The sequence below is a fragment of the Acomys minous genome, assembly GCF_964271855.1.
Source record: "Acomys minous genome assembly, chromosome: 10".
Classification (NCBI taxonomy): Eukaryota; Metazoa; Chordata; class Mammalia; order Rodentia; family Muridae; genus Acomys; species Acomys minous.
The window spans coordinates 27,071,445-27,095,579 of NC_140491.1; the positions used below are offsets into that span (position 1 = coordinate 27,071,445).

Genomic DNA, 24,135 nt, shown 5'->3' on the forward strand with positions numbered 1-24,135 from the left:
TGGCTGATGAGAAAGCTTAGGGTGGTAAAGCTCTTACTGCAACAACCATGAGAACTAAGTTTTATCTCAGATCTCATGGTCCATTAAGATAATCAATAAAATGACAAACCCTATCCAAACTAGCTATTAAAAAGAAGATTGGAGTTACAGGTGTCAAGAATGAAAAATGGAAGTCATTACCAATTCTTCACATATTAAGAGGTGTGTTCATCATTCAACAGTTTATGTTAAATTGACAGGCTCTACTTAGACACAGACTACTGGAATCTGCTGAAGCAGATATGAATGGTAATATCTGCCATATTAATGAATTTATTTTATCATTCAAAAATCTTTCCACAAAGAAAACTACAGGTCCAGATGGCTTTTCTGGTCAGTTCTACAAGATGTGTTGGGAAAACTAATACCAACTGCTTGTCGAGAGTCAAACATGGTACGATATTGTCCCAAACTAGTTTTTGGTAGCTCTAAGTATTGACTTAACCCAGAGCTATGTACGTGCCTGTTAGAGCTATCTCCGTTGTGTCCCGTAAGTTTGGGTATGTTATATATTCATTTTCATTCAGTTCTAGAGTTAATTCTGTCTTGACCCATTTTCCATTCAGTAGTGAGTTGCTCAGTTTCCATGAGTTTGTAAGATTTCTCTTGCTGTTAATATCTAGCTTCAATCACTGGTGGTTTCATAGCATAGAAGGAGTTATTTCAGCTTTTTTTGTATTTGTTGAGATGTGCTTTGTGTCTAAGGATGTGGTTAATTTGAAGCAATGTTCCATGAACTGCAGAGAGAAGGGTATATTTTGTATTTGAGGGAAATGTTCTGTAAATATGTTAGGTATATTTGGTTTATAATATCATTTAGCTCCATCATTTCTCTTTGTAGTTTTTGTCTGGATAAACTGTCTAGTGCTAAGAAGTCTCCTATTGAAGTCTCCTATTGAAGTCTCCTATTATTTATGTATGAGGATCAATATATGATAAACTATAGTAATATTTCTTTTACAAACTTGGGTACCTTTGTGATGGGTTATAGATGTTAAGAATTCAATGTCCTCATGGATTTTTCCTTTTTGTATGTCGTATCCTTCCCTATCTCTTTTGATAAGCTTTGGTTTGATGTCTATTTTGGCTACACCAGTTTGCTTGGAGCATCTTTATCCTTACTTTTACCTTTGGCTGATGTCAGTCCTTGGTGTTGAGGTTTATTTCCTGAGTGTAGCAGCAGTCCACTCTGTTAACAGTCTGTTTTCTTACTGGGGAATTGAGACCACTGATGTTGAATATTAATTAGCAGTGTTTGTTGATATTTTAATTTTGCTGTTGTTATTGTTGTTGTGGTGGTGGTGGTGTGTGTTTTTCCCCTCTTTTTATTTGCTGGTCTGGGATTACTTATTCCTTGTGTTTTCTTGGTATGGTAAACCTCTTTAGGTTGAGATTTTCCTTTTAGTAACTTGTGTTGGGCTGAATTTGTAGACAGATACTGCTTAAATTTGGTTTTATCAGGCAATGTCTTATTTTCTCCATTTATTGTGATGGAAAGTTTTGCTAGATATAAAAGTCTGGTCTGTCATCCATGTTTTCTTGTGTATAACAACTGCCCAGGCTCCTCTGGCTTTTAGAATCTCCATTGAGAAGTCAGGTATAATTCTAGTAGGTCTGTCTTTAGATGTTACTTGTTTTTTCCCCTTGCAGCATTTAATATTCCTTTTCCCCCCTATATATTTAGTGTTTCATTATGTCTTGAGAAGACATTCTTTTCTGGCCCAGTCTATTTGGTGTTTTGTATGCTGCTTGTACCTAAAATAGGCATCGCCTCCTATCTAGGGAAATTTTCTTCTGTGATTGTGTGTTGAAAGTACTTTCTGTCTCCTTGACTTGGGTTTCTTTTCTTTCCTCTATTACTATTATTCTTAGATTTGGTCTTTTAGTAGTCTTGTATATTATGTAGATGTTTTGTGCCAAGATTCTTTTAGATTTAATGTTTTCTTTGATTGAGGTATATGTTTGTTCTATTATGTCTTCAATGCCTAAGATTCTCTCTTCCTTTTCTTGTATTTTGTTGGTGAGTCTTGCCTGTGACATTCTTCCTGGAGTTCTTAAATTTTTCCCCTCCAGGTTTGTTTGTTTGTTTGTTTGTTTCTTTCTTTCTTTCTTCTTTCTTATTTAGTGATAATCTTTCCACGTTTAGATCATGAACTATTTTTTTCATTTCCTTCCACTGTTGGTATTTTCATAGAGTTCTTTAAGGAATTTATTCATTTCCTCTTTAAGCACCTCTTCATGAAGGCTATTTTGAGGTCATTGTCTTGCACTTTGGCTGTGTTGCAGTCCCCAGAGCCTACTGTCATAGGATTGCTGGGTTCTATTGAACATATATTTTCCTGGCTGATATTGATTGTGTTTTTAAGCTACCATGTAGGCACCTGGGTTTGCGAACACTGGAATTTTAGGTGTTATCTGGTCTTCTCTCTGTTGGATGGGTGATTTGTTTCTTGGTTTCTCTGAATCTTAGGAGTGTGTGTTGCCTGGTAGAAAATTTTCTGGAACCATTGTGGGTGTGGCCACTGGGGATTCTAGGTAAAATGTGTCTAGGCATTGGGAGCTGACACTTAGGATATTAGGATGGGCTAGTGGACACCAAGGGTGTCCACAGAAGGGAGAAAAGCAGGTCATTCTACTAGGATCCACTTAGGTAACCTGGGGTTGGGGGCAGAGAATGAGGAGAGGCCAAGGACAGGTAGCCTGCTGCAAACCTGGGGATATGACTAAGGGATTGGATATGGAGGAAAGGCGGTAAGTGAAGCTAAAGAGGTTGCTTACCTGCTTCACCTGCCTACTTGCTTCTTCGGCAGGCCTGGCTGGCATGTTCCTAGGGAATGTCCGCTGGATTTGGAGGCTGGGATCATATAATGAGTGGGGGGGGGGTAAGGAAGGTTATAAAAGTTGTATGTAATCATTTGGTGATAGGGATCAGAGAAGAAGTAGAAACCATAGCAGGCGTCCTGCTACTGAGCTGGGGATGAAGCATCAGAGTTGAAAGCGAGGCTACAGCTAAGAGATGGGGATGAGAGTTGGAGATTGGATTTGGAGGAATGGAAGGAAAGATGAAGACCTGCAGTTAGATTACCTCTTTCTCTGGCTGAACTGGCCTTCGGGTTCTCAGGGAATGCCTCTTGAAGTCGAGGGCTGGGATAAAGTAATTAATGTGGGGAAAGGAGATTTAGAGGGGAAGATCTGTTTGATCCACTGGAGACGGGGTGAGGTTGAGAAAAGGGAGGCTGCAGAGGGTGGTTTCCCATAGTGCTGAAAGGAACACTAGGGAATTGGCTTCGGAGGAAAGGAGGCTTAGGTGAAGATCTGCAGTTGACTTACCTTAGCTGCCTTGGTTGGAGTAGACTGCAAGTACCCAGGGAATCTTTTCCCATTATTTTAAGAATCTAACAACTATTTTTTTCCAGCCAGTCAATACTTTTTGAGTAACTACTGTATTTGGAAATTTTGTTTACTTGTTTGTTTTGTTTTCAGCTGCATATAATAACACATTAAATGTGGCAGAAATACTTACAGCATTATTATGTCAATGATTTTGAACTTTATAAAATCTTAATTTTGTTACTCAAAAGTATGAAAGATCTGAAAGGAGGATCCTAACCTGAGCAGAATTCTTCCACCAAAAATGGAAAGTATCATCATTAAAAGATGTGCTTAAACTAGTGGATAAGCAGGCCAGTAGAAATTGGAAAGAAGAGACATCTCATTAAAAAAAAAAAAAAGAAAGAAAAAGAAAAAAAGGTAGTATATAGGAAAAATGTTAAATTGCCTTCACATCTTAAACTGATATTAGAAACAAAAGTAGTTTCTTCAGTGGTGCAGTTTTCTTTTTTTATCCTTGTATAAAACTCAGTAATATCCCAGGCAGTTACTTTGGTAAAAAGATTAATTTAAGAAGCAGCAAAGTTAAAAGTCAACTTCTGGTTATTTTTTTATTTTCTTGCATTAGCAATTCTTTGAATACTGCATGATTTACTATGGCATCATAGAAAGACAGCATTAGAGAGTGTACATGGCACGGTAAAATTAAACACATGCTCACAATCAAATTAATGTATCTCATCTGTCTTCAACTAATAACAGTCTGTCATGCTATCTATCTGAGTAGGGGCATAAACAGTTTATTTTGTGTTTGGAGTAACTTCCTGGAGGTAGTTAATGTGACAAGTAGTTTGTTTGAATTGAGTATAACCAGATCAACACTCTAGATGTTTCCTTGATAACCTAAAAATTACTGTGAAAATCTGCACAAGTGCTGTATTTATATTTTGCTGTTACTTCTTTAAGTTCAATTGTGGCAGCCTTTATAATTTCACAGTAAATATTCTGTTGTTGCTTTTATGTCTGGAATGAGGAGCAAAAACAGTTGATATTTTGAATGCTGTCTTCTTTAACAAGCACTGGACATTAATAGTGTAACTAATTAGCATTGTAGAGTACTTTCCCCTTTCTTCAAAGCATGAAGTAACTGATTTGAAGGAAAAAGTCATATTAATTACGACTGTGTTATGAGATGTTGGACAAGAAGTATGTGGGAAATCAGAGTTTAAGGGCAGCATAAAAATAAAGCAAGTTTGTTATAAACTGTTTCAGACTTTAAACTTGTGTGTCATTTAATCTTATCGGTAGCTATAATTAAATTTTATATAATTAAGTTAAAAAATCTATTATATTGAATACTTTTGCCATTGACCACAATGATCAGTAACTATGTAGGTAGTTGCTGTGGAAATCTTGAATAAGATGAATGAAGTATAGTTTTCTTCCAGTATCCTAACTTGCCTTATTTTATATATTTTAACACATTAGCTGTCAGATCAAGGAGGAAGGTCTGCCACAGCTCCATGGTTCTCCTGTATATTATTGTAGTTGCTCACCTCACTCTTCTCTTCATTATCATGCTCTTTATCTGGTCACGTTTTTGCCTTTCTATTTTGGGTTATGATAATTGCTACAATATATTTATTTAGGTAGGTTTTGAGGGGAGGATCTCTATATGAAGCCCAGGGTACCTACTTAACACTGTATAACTCAGGCTGGCCTTAAACTCATCTTCCTGCTTTATCCTTCTGAGTACTGGGATCTCAGGTGTGCACCACCACATGCAGAAAATTCTTCCATTTATTTTCATGTCATCCTGTTTCTCATTCTCTTTTCTCTCACAGTCATGAAGGATAATGTGCTCACTGATTTCATGTTTGTGCTCATTAGCATAGTGTGTGGCAAAGTAGATGCTCCTGTTGATTTCCTAGATTTAAGTTATTGCTTTGTTTTAAAAAGTTATTTATTTATTTATTATTTTATTTATTTATTTGTATGAGTGTCTTTCCTTGTGCACGCGTGTGCACCATGTGCTTGCCTGATGTCCATGGACAACAGAAGGAGGTAGCAGATCCTCTAGAACTAGAATTGTAGACAGTTGCGAACGGGATGCTGGGAACTGAATGCACTTTCTCTGTCAGAGCAGTATACTCTTACACATTGAGCCACCTCCCCAGCCACGTGTTACCCGTTTTAAATAAGTAATTGAAAAACCTTTTATATTTTTGTTTGTTCTATGTGACTTTTCATAGCCTTCAGTTAATATGAATTCTTTTTGTTGTTGTTGTTTTGTTTTTTGAGACAGAGTTTCTCTATGTAGCACTGGCTGTCATAGACTCAATTGGTAGACCAGGCTGGCCTTGAACTCACAGAGATCCACCTGCCTGTGCCTCCTGAGTGCTGGGATTAAAGGCGTGCACCTGTGTATAGGATTCTTATTTCTTGAAGGAGGAAGATGTATACATGTACTATCTCCTACTTTAATATTTAAAGATGATACATATTTAAAGATACACAATCATTTGTGTATACAACATGGCAACAGAAGATGTAATATTGTAAGAGTGTCTTGGCATTTATGTGAGGTTTTCTCTGGGCTTTCTGTATTGTCTTTGGAAGGCTTCTTGTTTAGCAAATGGGATGGTGCTTTCGGCATTTATTTGAAGGCTTGTCTGATTCTTGAGCTAATTCTTGCTGTGGCAAAGCAGACTCTTGGTAGCACTACACTGTTAATTGTACTTACAAAAGATTGTAATGGATAAAACTGCTGTGGGTAGTTCTTGGGTTAAGTTCATAATTTGACTTGGGAAAAAGGGAGGGGCAATGGGCAGCTTCTTTAATAATTTATGGTGCGATGACAGTATCATTAAAAGTGTGATGCTTTCTGGCATTCATAGGATAGCAGTGCTGTCTTTCAAAATTACATTTTCATCCTAATCAAAGTAAACAAATAATTCATTTTAACATCTTTTTTAAAACATCGTTAAGTAATTCATTTATACATCTTTTTTTTCTTTAGTTCTCCATAGAATGTCATTTTCCTTGATTCCAACACTGAAAGAGACTCTGGGAAATACCAAAGCTGACATGTTCAAACTATATCTACTTAATCTAAATAAAAAACTTAGCAGGCTGCATAATTAATTCTAATAACATATGTAGTGGTTATTCTTGATTGCCATGTTGATGTGATCTAAAATTACCACCTAGGAGACAAGCCTCTGGACATGCCTATGTGGGATTATTTAGTCTAATTTGAGATGTTCACTGTGGATGGCAGTTGATGTCCGTGGCTGGAGTTTTAGATTGAATAAAAATGAATTTACATAATTTTCCTTTTCCACCTCTTCCCAGAACCCCCTCCCCCTTACTTCAAATTCATGGCTTTCAAATTCATTCTTTGTTACTCATATATACATATACATTTATAAATACATCTTGCTAAGTTCCTTTAGGTTATGTGTATTTATTTATGGCATAAGATCACTTAAGGTGTGGAAGATCCTCAAGCTAAAGTTAGGGCTGGGAGATGGCTAAACACTTAGTTGCTGTTGTAGAAAATCCAGGTTCAGTTCCCAGCACCCACATGGTGGCTGATATCTATCTAGAACTCTCGCTGCAGGTGATCCAGTGCCTTCTGCTGACGTCCATGGGCACCAGGCGTGTACTTGGCACATGGAGATACTTTGAGGCAAGACACTCAGACATATATAATAAAATAAATATAAAAATCAAAATAAAGATAAAAATTGGCCTATCATATCTGAGTTATTTTACTCCAATAAGCTTTAAGATATTTTTAAATTAATATTTTATGTATACGTATGTATGTTTTGCCTACATATAAATTTGTATTGGTGGAGGCCCAGTTTTCATTATTAACCACTGATACTAGATAAGTCCAGACCACTCATCATGTCTCTCTTATGTTGGCATAATGTTTTTGTAGACTGTGTGTGGTTTACTCTTGTCCATTCAAATGCTGATTTCTCTATCCCACTATCTAGTTTCAATCTGGACATTGCATTGTGATGTCAAGTCTAAGTATCTCCTGTCTCATGTGTGTGTAAACACGCCCGCCATTTTTTTCTCTTTTGTACCAATAAGAAGCCATCCAGTCAGTGCTGAGCAGTACAGAGAATAGGGTAGGACTTCTAGACCCAGCATAGGGACGAGAAAAAGAGAGGAAGTGGGAGATGGAGCCACAAGGAGAGGAGTAGGAAGCATCAGGGGAAATGAGCTGGACCTAGGGGATGATTAAAAGCAAGTGTAGTCTGGGAAATCTGAATGGGAGGAAGCTAGACTAGCTTGGAGGGTTAGGATGGAGTAATTATTGCTCAGTATTGTGCTCTAGGCTAATTAAGTAAATCCTAGTTTTCTGTTTGGTTATTTGGGTAAATAGCTGGTTAAAGAGTAACTCCTACATTACTAGTAATATAAATCAATATTAAATATTAAAAATAATTCAACATTCTTAGGCTACAGAAGCTTCTACACATGACTGTCTAGCTTTCAGTGGCTCTTTGTAGTTCATCTGCAGCAAAGTAGCAGAAATAATTTAACAACAATTAGTTTGTTTCTTTGTTTTGAACATAACTTTCTAATAACTTCCATTTTTTTACAGTGGCCTGTATGTCATTCATGATCATGAAAACCACAGCTCTCCTTTTAAAGGGAAAAAGAGAGTTTATTCTGGAGCTGTTCTGAGTGATCATGGCCTGGGAGCCCAGGTGTAGCTTACCTCAAATTCTATGCTCTAACATGGAAGTGGTTTCGTAGTTTTACAGAACAAAGAAAATATAAATTAAAGCGAGTTTAAAATACATTGATGGGTACATCAGGGAGGAGATCACAGCAAGATGAGGGAAGCTTTTCTATAGGCCTAAGATGCTATTTGACGACAGTCTTAGCTTTGGAGTTGGTGACAACCAGTGAATCTAAGTCAGTAGATTCCAAGTTTTTTTGTTTTCTTTTGTTTTGTTTTTTTGTTTTTTAAGTTGTAGATGTTTATTCTGATGCAGAGGTAAGAAATGGCTTTGAGGGTAGGGTGGGGGAGAGGTGAAGCTAGCCCTAGGTAAGGTAATTAGCCTTTGGGCCTTCAGTATTCCAATCTCCAGAGCATGTTGCAGTTAAAATCAGCCAGTGAGTCTCTGTAGACACAGTTTTTCAGGAGTTCTTGCTCAAGCCTGTAACCGCATTTCTCACTGTTCCTCCCTCTTTGACTGTCTAGTCTCCAGGTTGTAATTTGAATCTGCTAAGCATAACCCTGTGTTTGCAGCAAATGCTATCTGGAAGGTTTCTTTCAGATTTCCTCCTTGTTAGTACTTTAAAAACCATGTCCTTATATGCGGAAGACAAAATAACCTGGAGCTTCTACGTTGTGTCTTCTCATGGCAGAAGAGGGCAGTCCTACTCCTTCCAGCCTTTTTAATTCTGATTTTACCTAGAAGGGCTCATGAGATTTAATTGTTTAGAGATTACATTGGCAACTAGGTTTCAGCATAAGAATTTGGGTTGTGCAAGTTCATACCATACCATACCATTTTGTAGCTGAGGCCTTTTAATGTTGTCTACTGAATTCTAACACATCAGAAGAAAATTCTGCAGGGAAGTTTTATGAGAGGTTTTTTTTTTTTTTTTTTTTTTTTTTTTAAATGTGTGTTACCTTAATGTATGAGAATGCCAGGTGTTTAAATTAATTTCTTTTTCTAATTACTTATTTATTTTACATCTTGATCACCGTTTTTCCTCCCTTTTCTCCTCCCAGTCCCTCTCTCTTAACTCGCCTCCTTGCCATTCTCCCATCCTCACTTTCTTCTCAGAAAAGGCTCAGAAAAAGGGAGGCCTCCCATACGTACCAATCCACCCTGGCCTATCAAGCTGTGATATGGCATCTTTTCCTATTGTGGCTAGGCAAGGCACCCCAGTTAGGGCAGAGGGATCTCAAGGTGGACAACAGAGGAGGATACAGCTCCTGATATTAGTACCCCTCATGAGGACAGAGCTGGACCACTGTTACATATGTGCAGCGGGCCTACATTCTTCCCAAGTGTGCTTTTTGTTTGGTGGGTCAATCTGTGGGCTACTGTGGGCCCAAGTTAGTTGGTTCCGTATGTTTTCTTGTGGTGTCCTTGACCTGTTTGGCTCCTTTAGTACTTCTTCCCCATCTTCCATACAATTCTTTAAGGTCGGCCTAATGTTTGGTGAAGGTTTCTGCATCTGTTTCTATCAGTTGCTGGGAGAAGTCTCTCAGATAACAGTTATGTGTGGCGTCTGTCTGGAAGTATAGCAGAATATCATTAATAGTGTCAGGGGTGGGCTCTCTCTCGTGGCATAACTATCAAGCAGGGCCTGTCATTGCTTGGTCATTCCCTCAATTTCTGCTCCATCTTTAACCCCTACATATCTTGTTGGTAGAAGAAATTGTGGGTTGAAGGTTCTTCTGGCTGGGTTGGTATTCCTGTCCCTCCATTGGAAGTCTTTTATGGTTACAGGTGATGGCCATTTCAGCTCCCTATCTCCCATTGCTAGGAGTCTTAGCTAGGGTCATGCTCATAGATTCTTGAGAGGTTCCATTGTCTTAGGTTTCTACCTTGTCACAGAGTTGCCTTCCTCACCAATTCCAGCTTTCTCTCCCCATACTCTCACCCTCTGTCTTCCCCCAACTTGATCCCTCCTGCTCTCTTCCCACCCTCCTCCCCACCCAGTTTGCTCCATCCATTCACATCCCTGATGCCTTTTCTGTTTATTCTATTTGCCCCTCTCAGTGAAATTCAAGTCCCCCACCACCGTCTTTGAGTCTGGATTGTAGCATGGTTATCCTTTATGCCTAATGTCCACTCTATGTGAGTACATGCCATATTTGTCTTTCTGAGTCTGGGTTACTTCATTCGGGATGATATTTTATAGTTCCACACATTGCCTACAAATTTCATGATGTCTTTGATTTAATAGCTGAGTAGTATTCCATTGTGTAAATGGAACATCACATTCTTCAGTTGAGGGGCATCTAGGTTATTTCTAGTTTCTGCCTATTATGAATAAAGCTTCTATGAACATAGTTGAGCAAATGTCCTTGTGGTATGTGGAACATCTTTTGGGTATATACCTAGGAGTGGCATAGCTGGTAGAACTAATCCTAGTTTACTGAGAAACTACCAGATTGATTTCCAAAGTGGTTGTACAAGTTTCCACTCCCACCAACAATGGAAGAGTGTTCCCCTTTCTCCACATCCTCACCAGCATTTGCTATCACTAGAGTTTTTGATCTTAGTCATTCTGACAGGTATAAGATGGAATCTCAGAGTCATTTTAATTTGCATTTCCCTGATGACTAAGAGTGCTGACCATTTTAAGGTGTTCTCAGTTGAGAATTTTCTGTTTAGCTCTGTACCCCAATTTTAAATTGGGTTATTTGGTTTGTTGGTATTTAATTTCTTGAATTCTTTATATATTTTGGATATTAGCCCTCTGTCAGATGTAGGGTTGGTAAAGATCTTTTCCCTGCCTATAGGCTGCTGTTTTATGCTATTGATGGTATAATTTGCTTTACAGAAACTTTTCAGTTTTATGAGGTCCCATTTATTAATTGTTGCTCTTAGTGCCTGAGCTATTGGTGTTCTGTTCAGGAAGTTGTCTCCTGTGCCAATATGTTCAAGATTATTCCCCACTTTTTCTTCTATCAGATTTAGTGTATCTAGTTTTATGTTGAAATCTTTGATCCACTTGGATTTGAGTTTTGTACAGAGTGATATAGATCTATTTGCATTCTTCTACATGAAGATATCCAGTTAGAGCAGCACCGTTTGTTGAGGATGCTTTCTCTTTTCCATTGTATAGTTTTGGACTCTTTTTCGGAAACCAAGTATCCATAGGTGTGGGGTTTACTTCTGGGTCTTCATTTCCATTGACCAACCTGTCTTTTTTTGGAATTTACTATAATTTATCAATATTACATCCTGAATTTTAATATCCTCACTTTGATCTTCCTGTTCCCACTCTCCAACCCTCTTTTTCCCTATTTCCCTCCCATAGGCCTCTGACAGAAGAGGACCTCCTCCCCCACCATATAACCACAGCATATCAGGTCTTATATGATACCTGCTTCCCCTTTCTTTGTGTGCCCACCAGGCCCCCTTACCAAGGGACACTGATCAAATTGGGGGCACCAGAGTTCATGTCAGAGGCAGTACCTGCTAACTCCACAACCTTGTAGAATGAGCTGTCTATTGACTGTATCTGAACAGGGAGCCTAGGTTACTGAATGTATTGTCCTTGATTGGTGCAACAGTTTGTGCAGGCCATACAGGGTCCAGATCTGCTGGCCTTGATGGTCTCCTGTGGGCTCAGGAACCCTCTGGGTCCTTCCATCCTCCTATTCATCCATGCCACTTCTCAGTGTTCCACCCAGAGTCCAGGAGGAATTCTGTCGCGTCCTCCCGCCGGCAGGAACGACGCAGACACCAGGATCCTTCTCAATTACGCTTTATTGGGAGCATCCTTTGAAGCTGAAGCGAAAGACCCCGAATGCCTGCAAGCACGCCGCTTAAATACTGTCTGGATGTGGCGTGTCAATGTCTCATTGGTTACATTCGGATGCCTCATTAGCATGCCTCATTAGCATGCCCGCATTAGCATGCCCGCAGATGAGAGACTGTGTTGGAGTACTTCATTTGCATACTCCTGTCGGGAGGGGTGCATTGAGAGGGCTTATGTCTGCGTATGTGCGGGAGCTGTAGCAACTGTAACAGTTGCCGTCTCAGGTCGCTGCCATTATCGGGCGTGGCTGCGCCTTACAGAATTCCAATATCTGTCTTGGTCCCCCACTTGGTGGAGTCTCTCAGAGGACATCTATGTTGGGCTAATGTCAACTTATAAGTGAATATGTACCATGCATGAATTACTGGGCCAGGATTAACTTACTCAGGATGATAATTTCTAATTCCATCCATTTGATCGCAGATTTCAAGATTTCCTTGTTTTTAATAGCAGAGGAATATTCTATTGTGCAAACGTACCACAGTTTCTTTATCCATTCTTTGGTTGAGGGACATCTAAGTTGTTTCTACATTCTGGCTATTAAGAATAAAGCTGCTATGAACATAGTTGAGCAAATGTCCTTGTTATATGGTTGAATATCTTTTGAGTCTATGCCCAGGAATGGTATACTTGGGTCTTGAGATAGCACTATCCCAATTTTCTGAGAAGGTGCCAGATTGATTTCTAAAGTAGTTTTAATTGCACTCCCACCAGCAGTGAAGGAGCATTCTCCTTTCTCCACATCCTCCCCAGATGTACTGTTACTTGAATTTTCGAACTTAGGTATTCTGGTATGTGTAAGATGGAATCTCAGAGTCCTTTTGATTTTCATTTTCCTGATGACAAAGGACTTTGAGCATCTCTTTAGGTGTATCATGTTCATTTGATGTTCCTTTGTTGAGAATTCTTTATCTCTGTAACCTAATTTTTTATTTTATTAAAATTTTTTCTTTTTTCAGTTTTTATCTTTCTACATATATATATATATATATATTTATATTGTTACACATATATAAAATAAAGTACCACAGCAAGAACCATGAAACAATCAGAAATTATATAAATGTTATATTCATAGTGTTTTGGCTGTTTGTTTTTGGCAACCTTGAAGAAGATATCTTTCCTTTTTGGTGCATCTAAAATTCTGAATGAAAATAATTTTCTATCATATCTCATCTTTATCAACTTAAAACATCTATCTAGACCTAAAAACATCTTAACTCCAAAACAACTAAGCTTAATTGTAAAACTAAACTATCTGGTCTTCAAGTCCATCAGAGACTTGAGAGGGAATAAAAATATTTATCTGAGTAGACAGGAAGTGCAGGTTAGCAGCTTTCAAAATGAGAAAATGACAGAGACTGTTTGCTGCCTGAACAGTCATGCAAAACTCTCTATAATGGTGTAGCATCATCTTCAGCTTTCTGGCTCAATATATCTGACAGACATATTTGTGAGGCAGGACTATTGAGGACTTGCTATCCTGTCTTGGCAGAGTTTGGCTATTGACCCTGCCTGCATCCAAGCATGCCCATTTTTAGGCAGAATTCTGTCTCTGGCAGAAATGAGGACATTTTACCAAGTGGCTGGTTTGCCACATTTGAAGCCATCCCCATAGGGAGGTTCATTCATGCTCATCATTTTTGAGGTAGGCTGGGTGTTGCTGGGAGTTAACCTATATTATTGTCTTCAGGTCAAGTAGGGTATCTACGCCAAGGTTTTTGTGGTCTCTGTGGCCCCTGGGATTTTGAGTGCTACCTTTGCTTCTAGAAACCCTTGTACCATCCTGACGTGGGGTGCCTGGTGCTGGCAGGCCTCCAGGAAAGCAGGCTGGGTTGTGGGCTAGAAAATAGGGTCCAGGGTATGGGTGCAGTTTAAGGCTGATGGGGGTGTTTTAGGGGAATGTGGTGGACAAGCGCTTTGGGCAGACTCTTACCTGTTTGTCCTTGGTGACTGCAGGCCTCCAACAGTGCAGGCAGAGTTGTTTGGTGGGAAATCCCAGGGTATGGATTGCAATTTACCACTGTTCAGGATGCTTTTTGGCATGGGGTTGGCAGATAAAGGCTTGCAGAGTGGATGGGCTTATCTGATGTCCCTGTTGCTGGCAGACCTCCAGAAAGCAGACAGAGTTGTTCAGTGGAAAATTGAGCACAGAGTATGGGGTGCACTTTACTGCTGTTTGGTTTGATTTCAGGCAAGTTGGCTGGTAGGGCATTGGGAGAAGTGCTTACCTGGTGTCCCTGGCTCAAGCAGGCCTCAGTGAAAGTACACAGAGTTGTGGGTTCGGAAATCTGGCTCAGTGTATGAGGTGCAGTTTACTACTGCTGGAGGTACTTTTAGGAGAATTTAAGGGCAGGGGAGGGCCTTACATTTTGTCCCTGAGTCTGGCAGGCCTCCAGGACAGCAGGCAGAGTTGTAAGGCAGGACATGGAGTACAGGGTATATGGGGTGCAGTTTATTGCTGTTGAGATGCTTTCAGGTAAGTTGGTGAGTAGGGACTTGGGGAAGGAGGGGCTTACCTGGTGTCCTTTGTATCTGCTGGCTTCCAGGAAAGCAGGCAGAGTTGTGGGGCAAGAAAGGGGACACAAGCTATGGGGTGCAGTTTATTTATTTATTTATTTTTACTGCTGTTAGAGGTACCTTCAGGGGAGTTGGTGGGCTGGAGCTTGGCGAGGGAAGGGCTTCCCCATTTACATTGGCTCTGGCAGGTCTCCTGGAAAGTAGGCAGAAAATGGGGCACAGGGTATGTGCTCTTAATTTATTTCTTAATGACTTCATATGTTCATAGTATTCGTGGTAGCTTTTTGAGAGACTAAATGGTGTGTTGGTTACTAACCACCTACTACAGTGCCTGCTGTGTAGTAGGTGCCCAGTAAAAGCTCGATGAAGAGGCTTTTCCATCGAATAAATTAGTACTCATTTCCTCATAGTTATCTTTATTAGGGAAAAAGCTCTTGTTTCCGAAGTTATAGATAAATTTATGTGGTAGTTGAGGGGTTTGGTTGGAAGGAGAAAAGACCAAAAAATTTAGTTTCAATAGTATTATAAACCAGATTTTTGTCAGTGCTATAGTTTAGTATTTTGGTTTTTCACAACTGATGATTGTGGCGTCTGGACATTTTTTAGCCTTTTTGTAAATTAGGGCTCATTGCTGTTTAAGCAACAGCAACTGTGGCCAGTATTAGGTCTCAAACCCAGGACAAATACCTACCTAAGGTCCTTATATAATCCAGCCATTTTGGTTACCTAGTTCTGTCTGTCTGTATATACCTAGTTCTGTGTATTTTTCTTTTCTTTTTTTTTTCTTTCCTTTTCTTTTTTTTTTTTTAACCATTTTTCCTTCTGGTCTTCTGGTCTTCCAGATCTCCTTTTCTCTCATCTCTACTCTCCTCACATGGTCTGCTTCAGGGTCGTGTTTACCCTGGACTCTCCCAGGTGTCTCTGCCTCTGGCTATGCTCTCCCTCATATCTACAATAAATCATCTTCTCTTCCATGCCTAGGAGTGAAGCAGTAATTCCCTCCATTTATTTATTTATTTGTTTATTTATTTGTTTGTTTATAAGAAGAGATAAAAGCAAAACAAAATCCAATTCCCTATTTCCAAGTAAATGTGGTGCAGGATTCCTGTTAGTTCAGAACTCTCCTAGAGAAACTTTAGCCTTCAACCCAATAACTCAATAAGATTTTAAATAAAGCATTTTATGAAATGACAGAGCATTTTCAGCTAATAATTGGTGGTATTATGTAAGCATGCTAGACTTTCACAAGTTGGGTAGGTCTCTTCCTCAGGAAATCAGTTTGCATTTCTAAAAAAGTTTTCTCTCTTGGCTCAAAGAGCCTAGTTCTCTTTTAAGTCTTGTGACTATAGTTGTTGTCCAGTTTGATGTCATTAAATAAACACCCTCAGAGGCATATAGTATTGTACACAATCAACTGTTCAATAAAGGATTACATATGAAAAAAAAAAACTGTGCTAGATAATAGTAATATTAGATATACCCTACATTATATCTGTTGACTGTTCTCAAAGTTGACACTTAACAATTTGGAAAGCAGCTGCGTCTATGTGAACATAAACCGTAGTGTGAATAAATTAATATAACTGTAGTATAAAGGATTTCAAACTGTTTTAATTATTAAATTATTTTATAAGTAATTAAGTGATTTCTAGCCAAATATGTGTGTGTTTGTAAATCATTTCTTCAATTAATAACTGCTTAAATGCAGTACATTGAACAGATGTGCTTTGAACTTTGTCATGCTGAGTGGTGCTACAGTATGGTAACAGGTCATATTTTTGAGCACTTACTTGCCAGTCTTTGTTTACTATTTTAATTCTTGCTAATTCTGAATTGATGCTGTATTAAATAGATATATTTATTACTTACAGTTTATAAATGTGGAAACTGAGGCACAAAGAAGTTTAAAAATTGCCCAATATTACACATTTGGAAATGATATTGGAACATAAGTTTTAAACATGTTAAAATACTTTTAAAAATTTCTAATATTGAGTTTTGTTCTCTCTTTAATATTTTCTAGTTGACTTGGAGCATATGCGAACAGTAAAACCCGATAAACACTTACGATTTTGCCAGGAAAATGGTTTTAGTAGCCACTTCGTTTCAGCCAAGACTGGAGACTCTGTAAGTAAAACAGTAGAGTGTGTTGTAAGTGATGCTTTGTCTCTCTAATGTTCTTGGGATGTTCATTTCTGCTTCTTAACAAGGAACACATTGATGCATTTGGAAGGAAGACATAAATAGAATAGATGAGAATGTTTATTTTGGTTAGATTAATTTTATAGTTGACTTAACAAGAATTATAAAATAGTCAAGTCACCCATAATGCTGACCTTCAGAGACCATTCAGATCCTCAGAGGGCTCTTTCATGCTTTCTCTGAAGGCTGGACTCACTGTGCACACTCTGTGCTTATTTTGTAATGGGTGTTTTATTAGTCTGATTATCTCTATTGTGTAGCCGTGTCTTCTAGAATTCATGTCACAGGGCTCACTCCACATAGACATTAAGTGGTAGAGATATAGTTTGTGGCCCTAAGTAATGACATTGCAGGCCTACCAGTTCAACCAAAGCAAATGTTGATAAAAATTAAGATCATGGCCTAGAAATAGTTTTATATAGTGCTTCCTTTATTTAGCCTTTTTATCTGTAAACTATATTCCATATCATTCAATGTTATAAAAAATAAATGTATTAATTTATTGAATGTTTCAAATATATATTTAATCAAGTACATATTTAATCATGTACTATTGTTGCTAGGTGTGTAGGATTTTTTCTTAAGTTTCAAATGTGAGTTTTATTATGGAATTTTGTTAATAACTTTTGATGCTTTGATTATTTCTTGTAGATAGATTCTTTGACAGGGGATTGAAACATGTTGCCAGATGCTTACCAGAAAGACTAAATTTACCTAATATTGTAAGACTGCTCTACTACTGGACCTTGAAATATTAAAGATTTAATTATTGTTAAACTTTTGCCCCAGTGGTAGGCCAGGCAACAAATAACAATAAAAACCTCACTAATTTTGAATTTCTTTCATGAGAGTTTAGGTTGAAATTTATAGTTTTATTAAATACTCAATTTCTACTTAGCCACTTATATTTTTATTGTTTTTAGACAACACTATATCCACATTTATATTACAGATAATAAACGATTGTTACAGGTCTTGCAAATATTTGTTTATGTTCAGTTTTTTGTTTGTTTGCTTATGTTTTTCAAGACTAGCTTTTTTTTTTTTTTTTTTTGAGTCACAATTTTTTTATGTGGCTCTGGTTGACCTGGAATTTGCTCTGTAGATCAGGATAGCCTTGAAGTCAGAGATCCACCTGCCTTTGCCTCCCAAATGCTAGGATTAAAGACATGAGTCACCATGCCTGGCTACCGTTTAGTGTCTCGTTTGACTTAGTTTTTCTTTTCTTTTGGTGCTGGGGTCAAATCTAGCACCTTCTTTACGACTATTAATTAAAACAACACAATTATTTAAAGATTTATTTGTTTTTATTTTCATGTATGTACTTGCCTGTGTGAATTTTTTTTTCTGTGTCTCACATGTATGCAGGACCCTATGAAAGCTAGAAGGCATGGGATCCTCAGGAACTGGATTAGGTGGTTGTGAGCCACCATGTGGGTGCTGGGGAGTACGCCTGGGTCCTCTTGACCAGTAGGTGTGCTTATCTTCTGAGCCATCACTGCAGTCTCCTGGAAAGGATTATGTTACTATACTTGCAACTTATGTTCCGTAAGTGATCTGAGATGAACTGGGCTAGAAACCTGCTAGGACAGTTATGGAGCAGAGGGAAGTAATATAGCAGAAATGGTCAGGCCTGAAGCTCCAGAGATTGTAGAGGACCTAGCAAAAGCCAACCACATATTAAGTGATGTTTATAGGAATGTTCATAATGTATAGCTGTAATGGACTCCATCATTCCTTTACCCAAACTGATAAAATACAATAAATATTACCAAGTTGCTTTACTTAGGGAATAATGGAGAGTTTTGACAATGATAAGAGAGACAAAGGAGTGTTAATGGTTTGGAAAGCAAGACCTGTTAAACAAACTAAAGTCAGCTCAAGAGATCAGCATAGAGCTGTCAGTCAAATACCAGAACAGTAAATATTATGTTAACTTATTTTAATTTTCTTCAGGAATTATGGGAGTTCAGTGTGATATCAGATGTGCTGGTGTGTTCTTTCCATTTGTCATGGTAATTGTTAAGTTAAATCCTTAGAAATGGGTCTGGAGAGACGGCTCGGTTGTTAAGGACACTTGTTGCTCTTGCAGAGGACCCAAGCTTGATCCCCACATAGTGGGTGCTGTACACGATCTGTAAACTCCACTTCTACGGGATCTAACACTTGCTTTGATCTCCTTAGGTACCAGGTACACATGTGCTCTACATATGAACACTGTCAAACACATACGATAAAAATAAGTCTTTAAAAAAATCTTTAAAAATATGTTTTCAGTAATAAATGCATGTTTAATTTAGCAAACTGCTTGGATTTTTAAATTGTGGTTTAATTCTTTAAAGACAATTTCATTTTATGTGTTTCCATATTTGACAAATGGGGTCATTTTTGGAATACTTGCTGTTTATGCTTCTTTAGAAAGTTTAGTGTATTTGAAGGTAACTTAAGCATGCCTGTTTTAAATCATTTAAGCTTATTTTTGTTATGTAGGTCTTCCTGTGTTTTCAGAAAGTTGCGGCAGAAATCCTGGGAATCAAATTAAACAAAGCAGAGATAGAACAGTCACAGGTGATTATCTTAAAGTTTATATTTTAAAAAGTAACATATTTCTTGTAACAATTTTTAATGCATGAATTCTTTCCCATTTTCTGTTTACATATTATCTAAAAGCTGGGAAATAGATTACATGTATAAATGAGTGTTTATTGCAGAAATTGGAAAATAACTTTTTGAAAAATATATTTTATTAATTTATTCATATTACATCTCAATTGTTATCCCATCCCTTGTATCCTCCCATTCCTCCCTTCCTCCTGCTTTCCCCTCCTCCCCTCCCCTATGACTGTGACTGAAGGGGTCCTCCTCCCCCTGTATATGCTCATAGGGTATCGAGTCTCTTCTTGGTAGCCTGCTATCCTTCCTCTGAGTCCCAACCAGGCCTCCCCATCCAGAGGACATGGTCAAATATGGGGCACCAGAGTTCATGTGAAAGTCAGACCCCACTCTTCACTCAACTGTGGAGAATGTCCTGTCCATTGGCTAGATCTGGGTAGAGGTTCAAAGTTTACTGCACGTATTGTCCTTGGATGGTGCCAGTTTGAGCAGGACCCCTGGGCCGAGATCCGCCCATCATAATGTTCTTCATGTAGGTTTCTAGGACCCTCTGGATCCTTCTATTTCCCCATTCTCCCATGCTTCTCTCATCTAGAGTCCCAATAGGATGTCCTCCCCTCTGTCCCACTTTCCGGGTAAGTGAAGACTTTCATGAGACATGCCCCTTGAGCTAGTGTCCAGATATAAGTGAGTATATACCATTTGACTCTTTCTGCTTCTGGGTGAACTCACCCAGTATGATCATTTCTAGTTAAATCCATTTGTCCACAAATTTCGGGAATTCCCTGTTTTTGATAGCTGAATAGTATTCCATAGTGTAAATGTACCTGAGTTTCTTTATCCATTCTTCTATTGAGGGACACTTAGGCTGTTTCCATGTTCTGGCTATTATGAATAAGGCTGCTATGAACATGGTTGAGCAAATTTTCTTGTTATGTGCTGGTGCATCTTCTGGGTATATTCCAAGGAGTGCAGTAGCTGGGTCTTGAGGAAGCCTGATTCCCAGTTTTCTAAGAAAGCACCAGATAGATTTCCAAAGTGGCTGTACTAGTTTGCATTCCCACCAGCAATGAAGCAGTGTTCCTCTCTCTTCATATGCTCGCCAGCATGTGGTGTTGCTTGAATTTTTGATCTTAGCCATTCTGATGGGTGTAAGATGGAATCTCAGAGTTGTTTTGATTTGCATTTCCCTGATGACTAAAGACGTTGAGCATTTCTTTAAGTGTTCCTCAGCCATTTGATATTCCTCTGTTGAGAATTCTCTGTTTAGTTCCAGGCCCCATTTCTCAATTGGGTTATTTGGTTTGGTGGTGGAGCTCTTTATATATTTTGGATATTAGACCTTTGTCAGATGTAGGGTTGGTGAAGATATTTTACCAGTCTGTAGGCTGTCGCTTTGTTCTGTTGACAGTGTTTTCTACTTTACAGAAGCTTTTCTCAGCCTCATGAGGTCCCATTTGTTAATTGTTGACCTTATGGCCTGGGCTGTTTGTGTTCTGCTCAGGAAGTTGTCTCTTGTGCCAGTGTGTTCCAGGCTCTTCCCTACTTTTTCTTCTAACCAATTTAGTGTCTCTGGTTTTATGTTGAGGTCTTTGATCCACTTGGACTTGAGTTTTGTGCCTGGTGACAAATATGGGTCTAATTGCATTTTTTTTGGAAAATTAATTTTTACAAATTAATGATAATCGTATAATTTTGTCCCTTTTGGTGAAAAAAAATGAATAAGGTTTTTATCTGTTCTTATTTAATGGATTTTAAGGTTCAGAGAAACTTGTATTTCTTCTTGTTCGAGCGAGGACCTCACTCTGTAGCCTCTGTTGGCTTCCTTCTGCCTTCTCCCAAGTGCAGGGATTATAGGCCCTGCTTGTACTTTAACTTCTCTAGGGTTATCTGTTCATCTTTAAAATAATTCAATAATATTATTTCTTGATACTATTTTGTTAATTTAATAACATCAGTTATTGAAGATATCTGTTCTCTTTCACTATTCCTATACAGTTTTATAAGTATATGATAAAGTATCAGCAGTCAAGAGCTTAAAAATGCCATTATATCTGCTCTGTATGTCACACATTTAATAGAATGAAAACTTGGAGCAAGAGTAGTCTGGTTTGAAGCAACAAGCTAACATTCCTAAATACCTCCTTATACCATTCTACACAGCTAAAAACAATTATTATCTTTTCACATCATTCACTATTTCCTTGATAATTTTATAAATTAGTTCTGCGATATACTCTTATTGTTATGCCTATGTGAAAGCAGTTAGAATTGGATCCCCTTTCTTACCCAATAACCCACTTTTACTTTTGTATCATATGTGTGTGTATACACACATACATGCACACACATACACACATGCATATATATGTATTTATATTTCATGCAAGGTAACTTATGTATAAAGGCATATGAGAGAAAATGTAGTATTTATCTTTGTGATTCTGGCTTATTCCTTTTAACATAGCCATCTCCATTTCTATTTGCTTTCCTGAAAATGGAATACTCTTCTTCTCTTTGTCTGAACTGATCTACACAGTGTATGTGCATCCCATATCTTTATATGTTCACCTGTTGCATGATCCCTAGGCTGGTCCCAAGTCATGCCTGTAGTGAGTGGTTCTTCTGTAAACATGGGTGTGCACATATCTGTGTAGTATGCTGACTTAGATTCCTTTGCATTTATTTCAAAGAGTGATAAGCTGAATTGTATAGTAGGTTAAGTTTCAGTTCTTGGATTGATTTTGATAATGACTTCCCTAGCTTACATTCCTCCCAGCAATTTATACAGCTATCGATTCCATCCTTGACAGCATTATTTTTTTAACCAATAGCCATTTTTTCCTGGGGTGAGAGGGAATTTCAGTGTAGTTTTGATATGCTTTTTCCTGATGGCTAAGGATATTGAAAATGTTTTTATGTGTTTACTGGTCATTTGTACTTCTCTATATACTTCTGTATATCTAATTCCATAGGTTGAATCTTATAAATAGTGCTGCAGCAAACATAGATATGCAGAGATCTTTATGATATGTTGCCTTAGAAACTGAAAAATAGCTAGATCATGTGGTAGTCTATTTTAGTTCTTTAAAGACTATCCAAACTGATGTTGACACTATGTGGAATAACTTCTATTCCAATGACCAGTGCATGGGTTCACTCCCCCATGGTTACCAGTATTTGTTGTCTTTTGTTTTCTTATTTTTTCCTTCCATTTATTTATTCAATCACATTATAGCCTGATCTCAGGCCCCTCCTTCCTCTCCTAGTCCCACCCTCATACCCCTTCACCCCATTCACTCTCTCCTTCTCAGAGAAGGGGAGGCCTCCACGGCGTATCAACCCACCCTACCATCTCAAATTCCAGCAGAACTAAGCACATCTTCTCCCACTGAGGCCAGACAGGGGAAAGGATCCAAAAGCAGGCAACGGAATCACAGATAGCCTCTACTCCAGTTGTTATGGGACCCACATGATGACCAAGCTGTACATTTTTTACGTATGTGTAGGGGACCTAGATCCAGCCCGTGCATGCTTTTTGGTTGGTAGTTCAGTCTCTGTGTGCCTCCATGGGCCCAGGTTAGTTTACTCTGTAGGTCTTATTGTGATGGCCTTGACCTCTCTGGTACCCTCAATCCTTCTTCCCACTCTTCCACAAAACTCCCCAAGCTTGGCCTATTGTTCGGCTGTGGGTCTCTTCATCTGTTTCCATCAGCTGCTGGAAGACTCCTCTCAGAAGACAATTATGCTAGCATTCTGTCTGTAGGCATAACAGAGTATCATTAATAGTGTTAGGAGTTGGCTGTCTCCCATGAGGTGGGTCTCAAGTTGGGCCAGTCATTGGTTGGCCTTTCTGTCAATTTCTGCTCCATCTCTATCCCTACACTTGTAGGCAAAACAAACTTGGGGTCGAAGGATTTATAGGTGGATTCTTGTTGCCCTCCCTCCACTGGAAGCCCTGACTGGCTACAGGAAGTGGCTATTCCAGTCTCCATATCCCCTGCTGCTAGGAGTCTCAGCAAGTGCTGTTTGGGGAGATGAGAGTGAAGCTGGTGTTGTTCACCCATGTGGCTCCTTTCCTCTTTGGGACGCTCCATTGTTTTCCTCCATTGACACAAAACATAGAGAAACTGGGTGTATGTTATGGCTTCAAAGATGCTCTTTGGTTGGTAGTTCAGTCTCTGTGTGCCTCCATGGGCCCAGGTTAGTTTACTCTGTTGGTGTTTTGTGGGTAATATTTCACTTAAAAATATTAAAAGTCTTGTAAATAAGCCAACTATTGTGACTCCACCTACCATGAAGTTTATGATATGGAAGTTGTATTTTTCTATTCATAATACACAAAGCTTTGAATCTTCGAATCCTTTGCTGCAGCTTCAGGTTTGGAAACGTCATGTACAACAGTCAGGACCCCAAGGAAAATGTTGTCTTGTGGATTACTCATTAATTTGATAAAATGAATGATAAAAGCTGGTCATTTACATTAGTTAGTACTTTGACCCCAATGTCTTACACACGGGTTTATAACTTGGCCATGTTTATAGATAGAGCTTAAATAGTGTTTTGTTTGATGAATGACTTATTTACTGGTGGTGAAAATCCCTTTTCTTCATTGTAACCCATAGTTTGGTATGAAACAATTATGTTGAGGGAGTTAGATTATGGCATACCTTTTATTGATGTGACCTGCTTGCATCTCGTCTGTCAGTTGGCAATGCTTCTGTTGCTAGCATCAGGTCAGGTGTCTAGTAAGTGAAGAATTTTGTCTAGAAGTTAACACTTCCCACTAGAGAACTTACACAGAACCCAAATAACCACACACATTCGTATAGTACAGAGTCCTGTCATTTACTCTCTGTGTTTATCAAATCTTTATTAAGAAATGTCTTCATA

General features: G+C 38.5%; 1 protein-coding gene across 5 annotated transcripts in view; it reads left to right on the forward strand.

The window, feature by feature from the left end:
- Positions 1-24,135, forward strand: part of RAB28 (RAB28, member RAS oncogene family) — an 83,155-nt gene that overhangs the window by 55,404 nt on the left and 3,616 nt on the right. For 3 of the 5 annotated variants that reach the window (XM_084799199.1, XM_084799202.1, XM_084799198.1), the window contains 2 exons: positions 16,451-16,554; positions 19,120-19,197. In XM_084799199.1, coding sequence (XP_084655325.1) covers positions 16,451-16,554; positions 19,120-19,197 — 182 coding nt within the window. The remainder of the gene's footprint in view (positions 1-16,450; positions 16,555-19,119; positions 19,198-24,135) is intronic. The other 2 variants (XM_084799201.1, XM_084799200.1) reach the window with 1 other exon arrangement.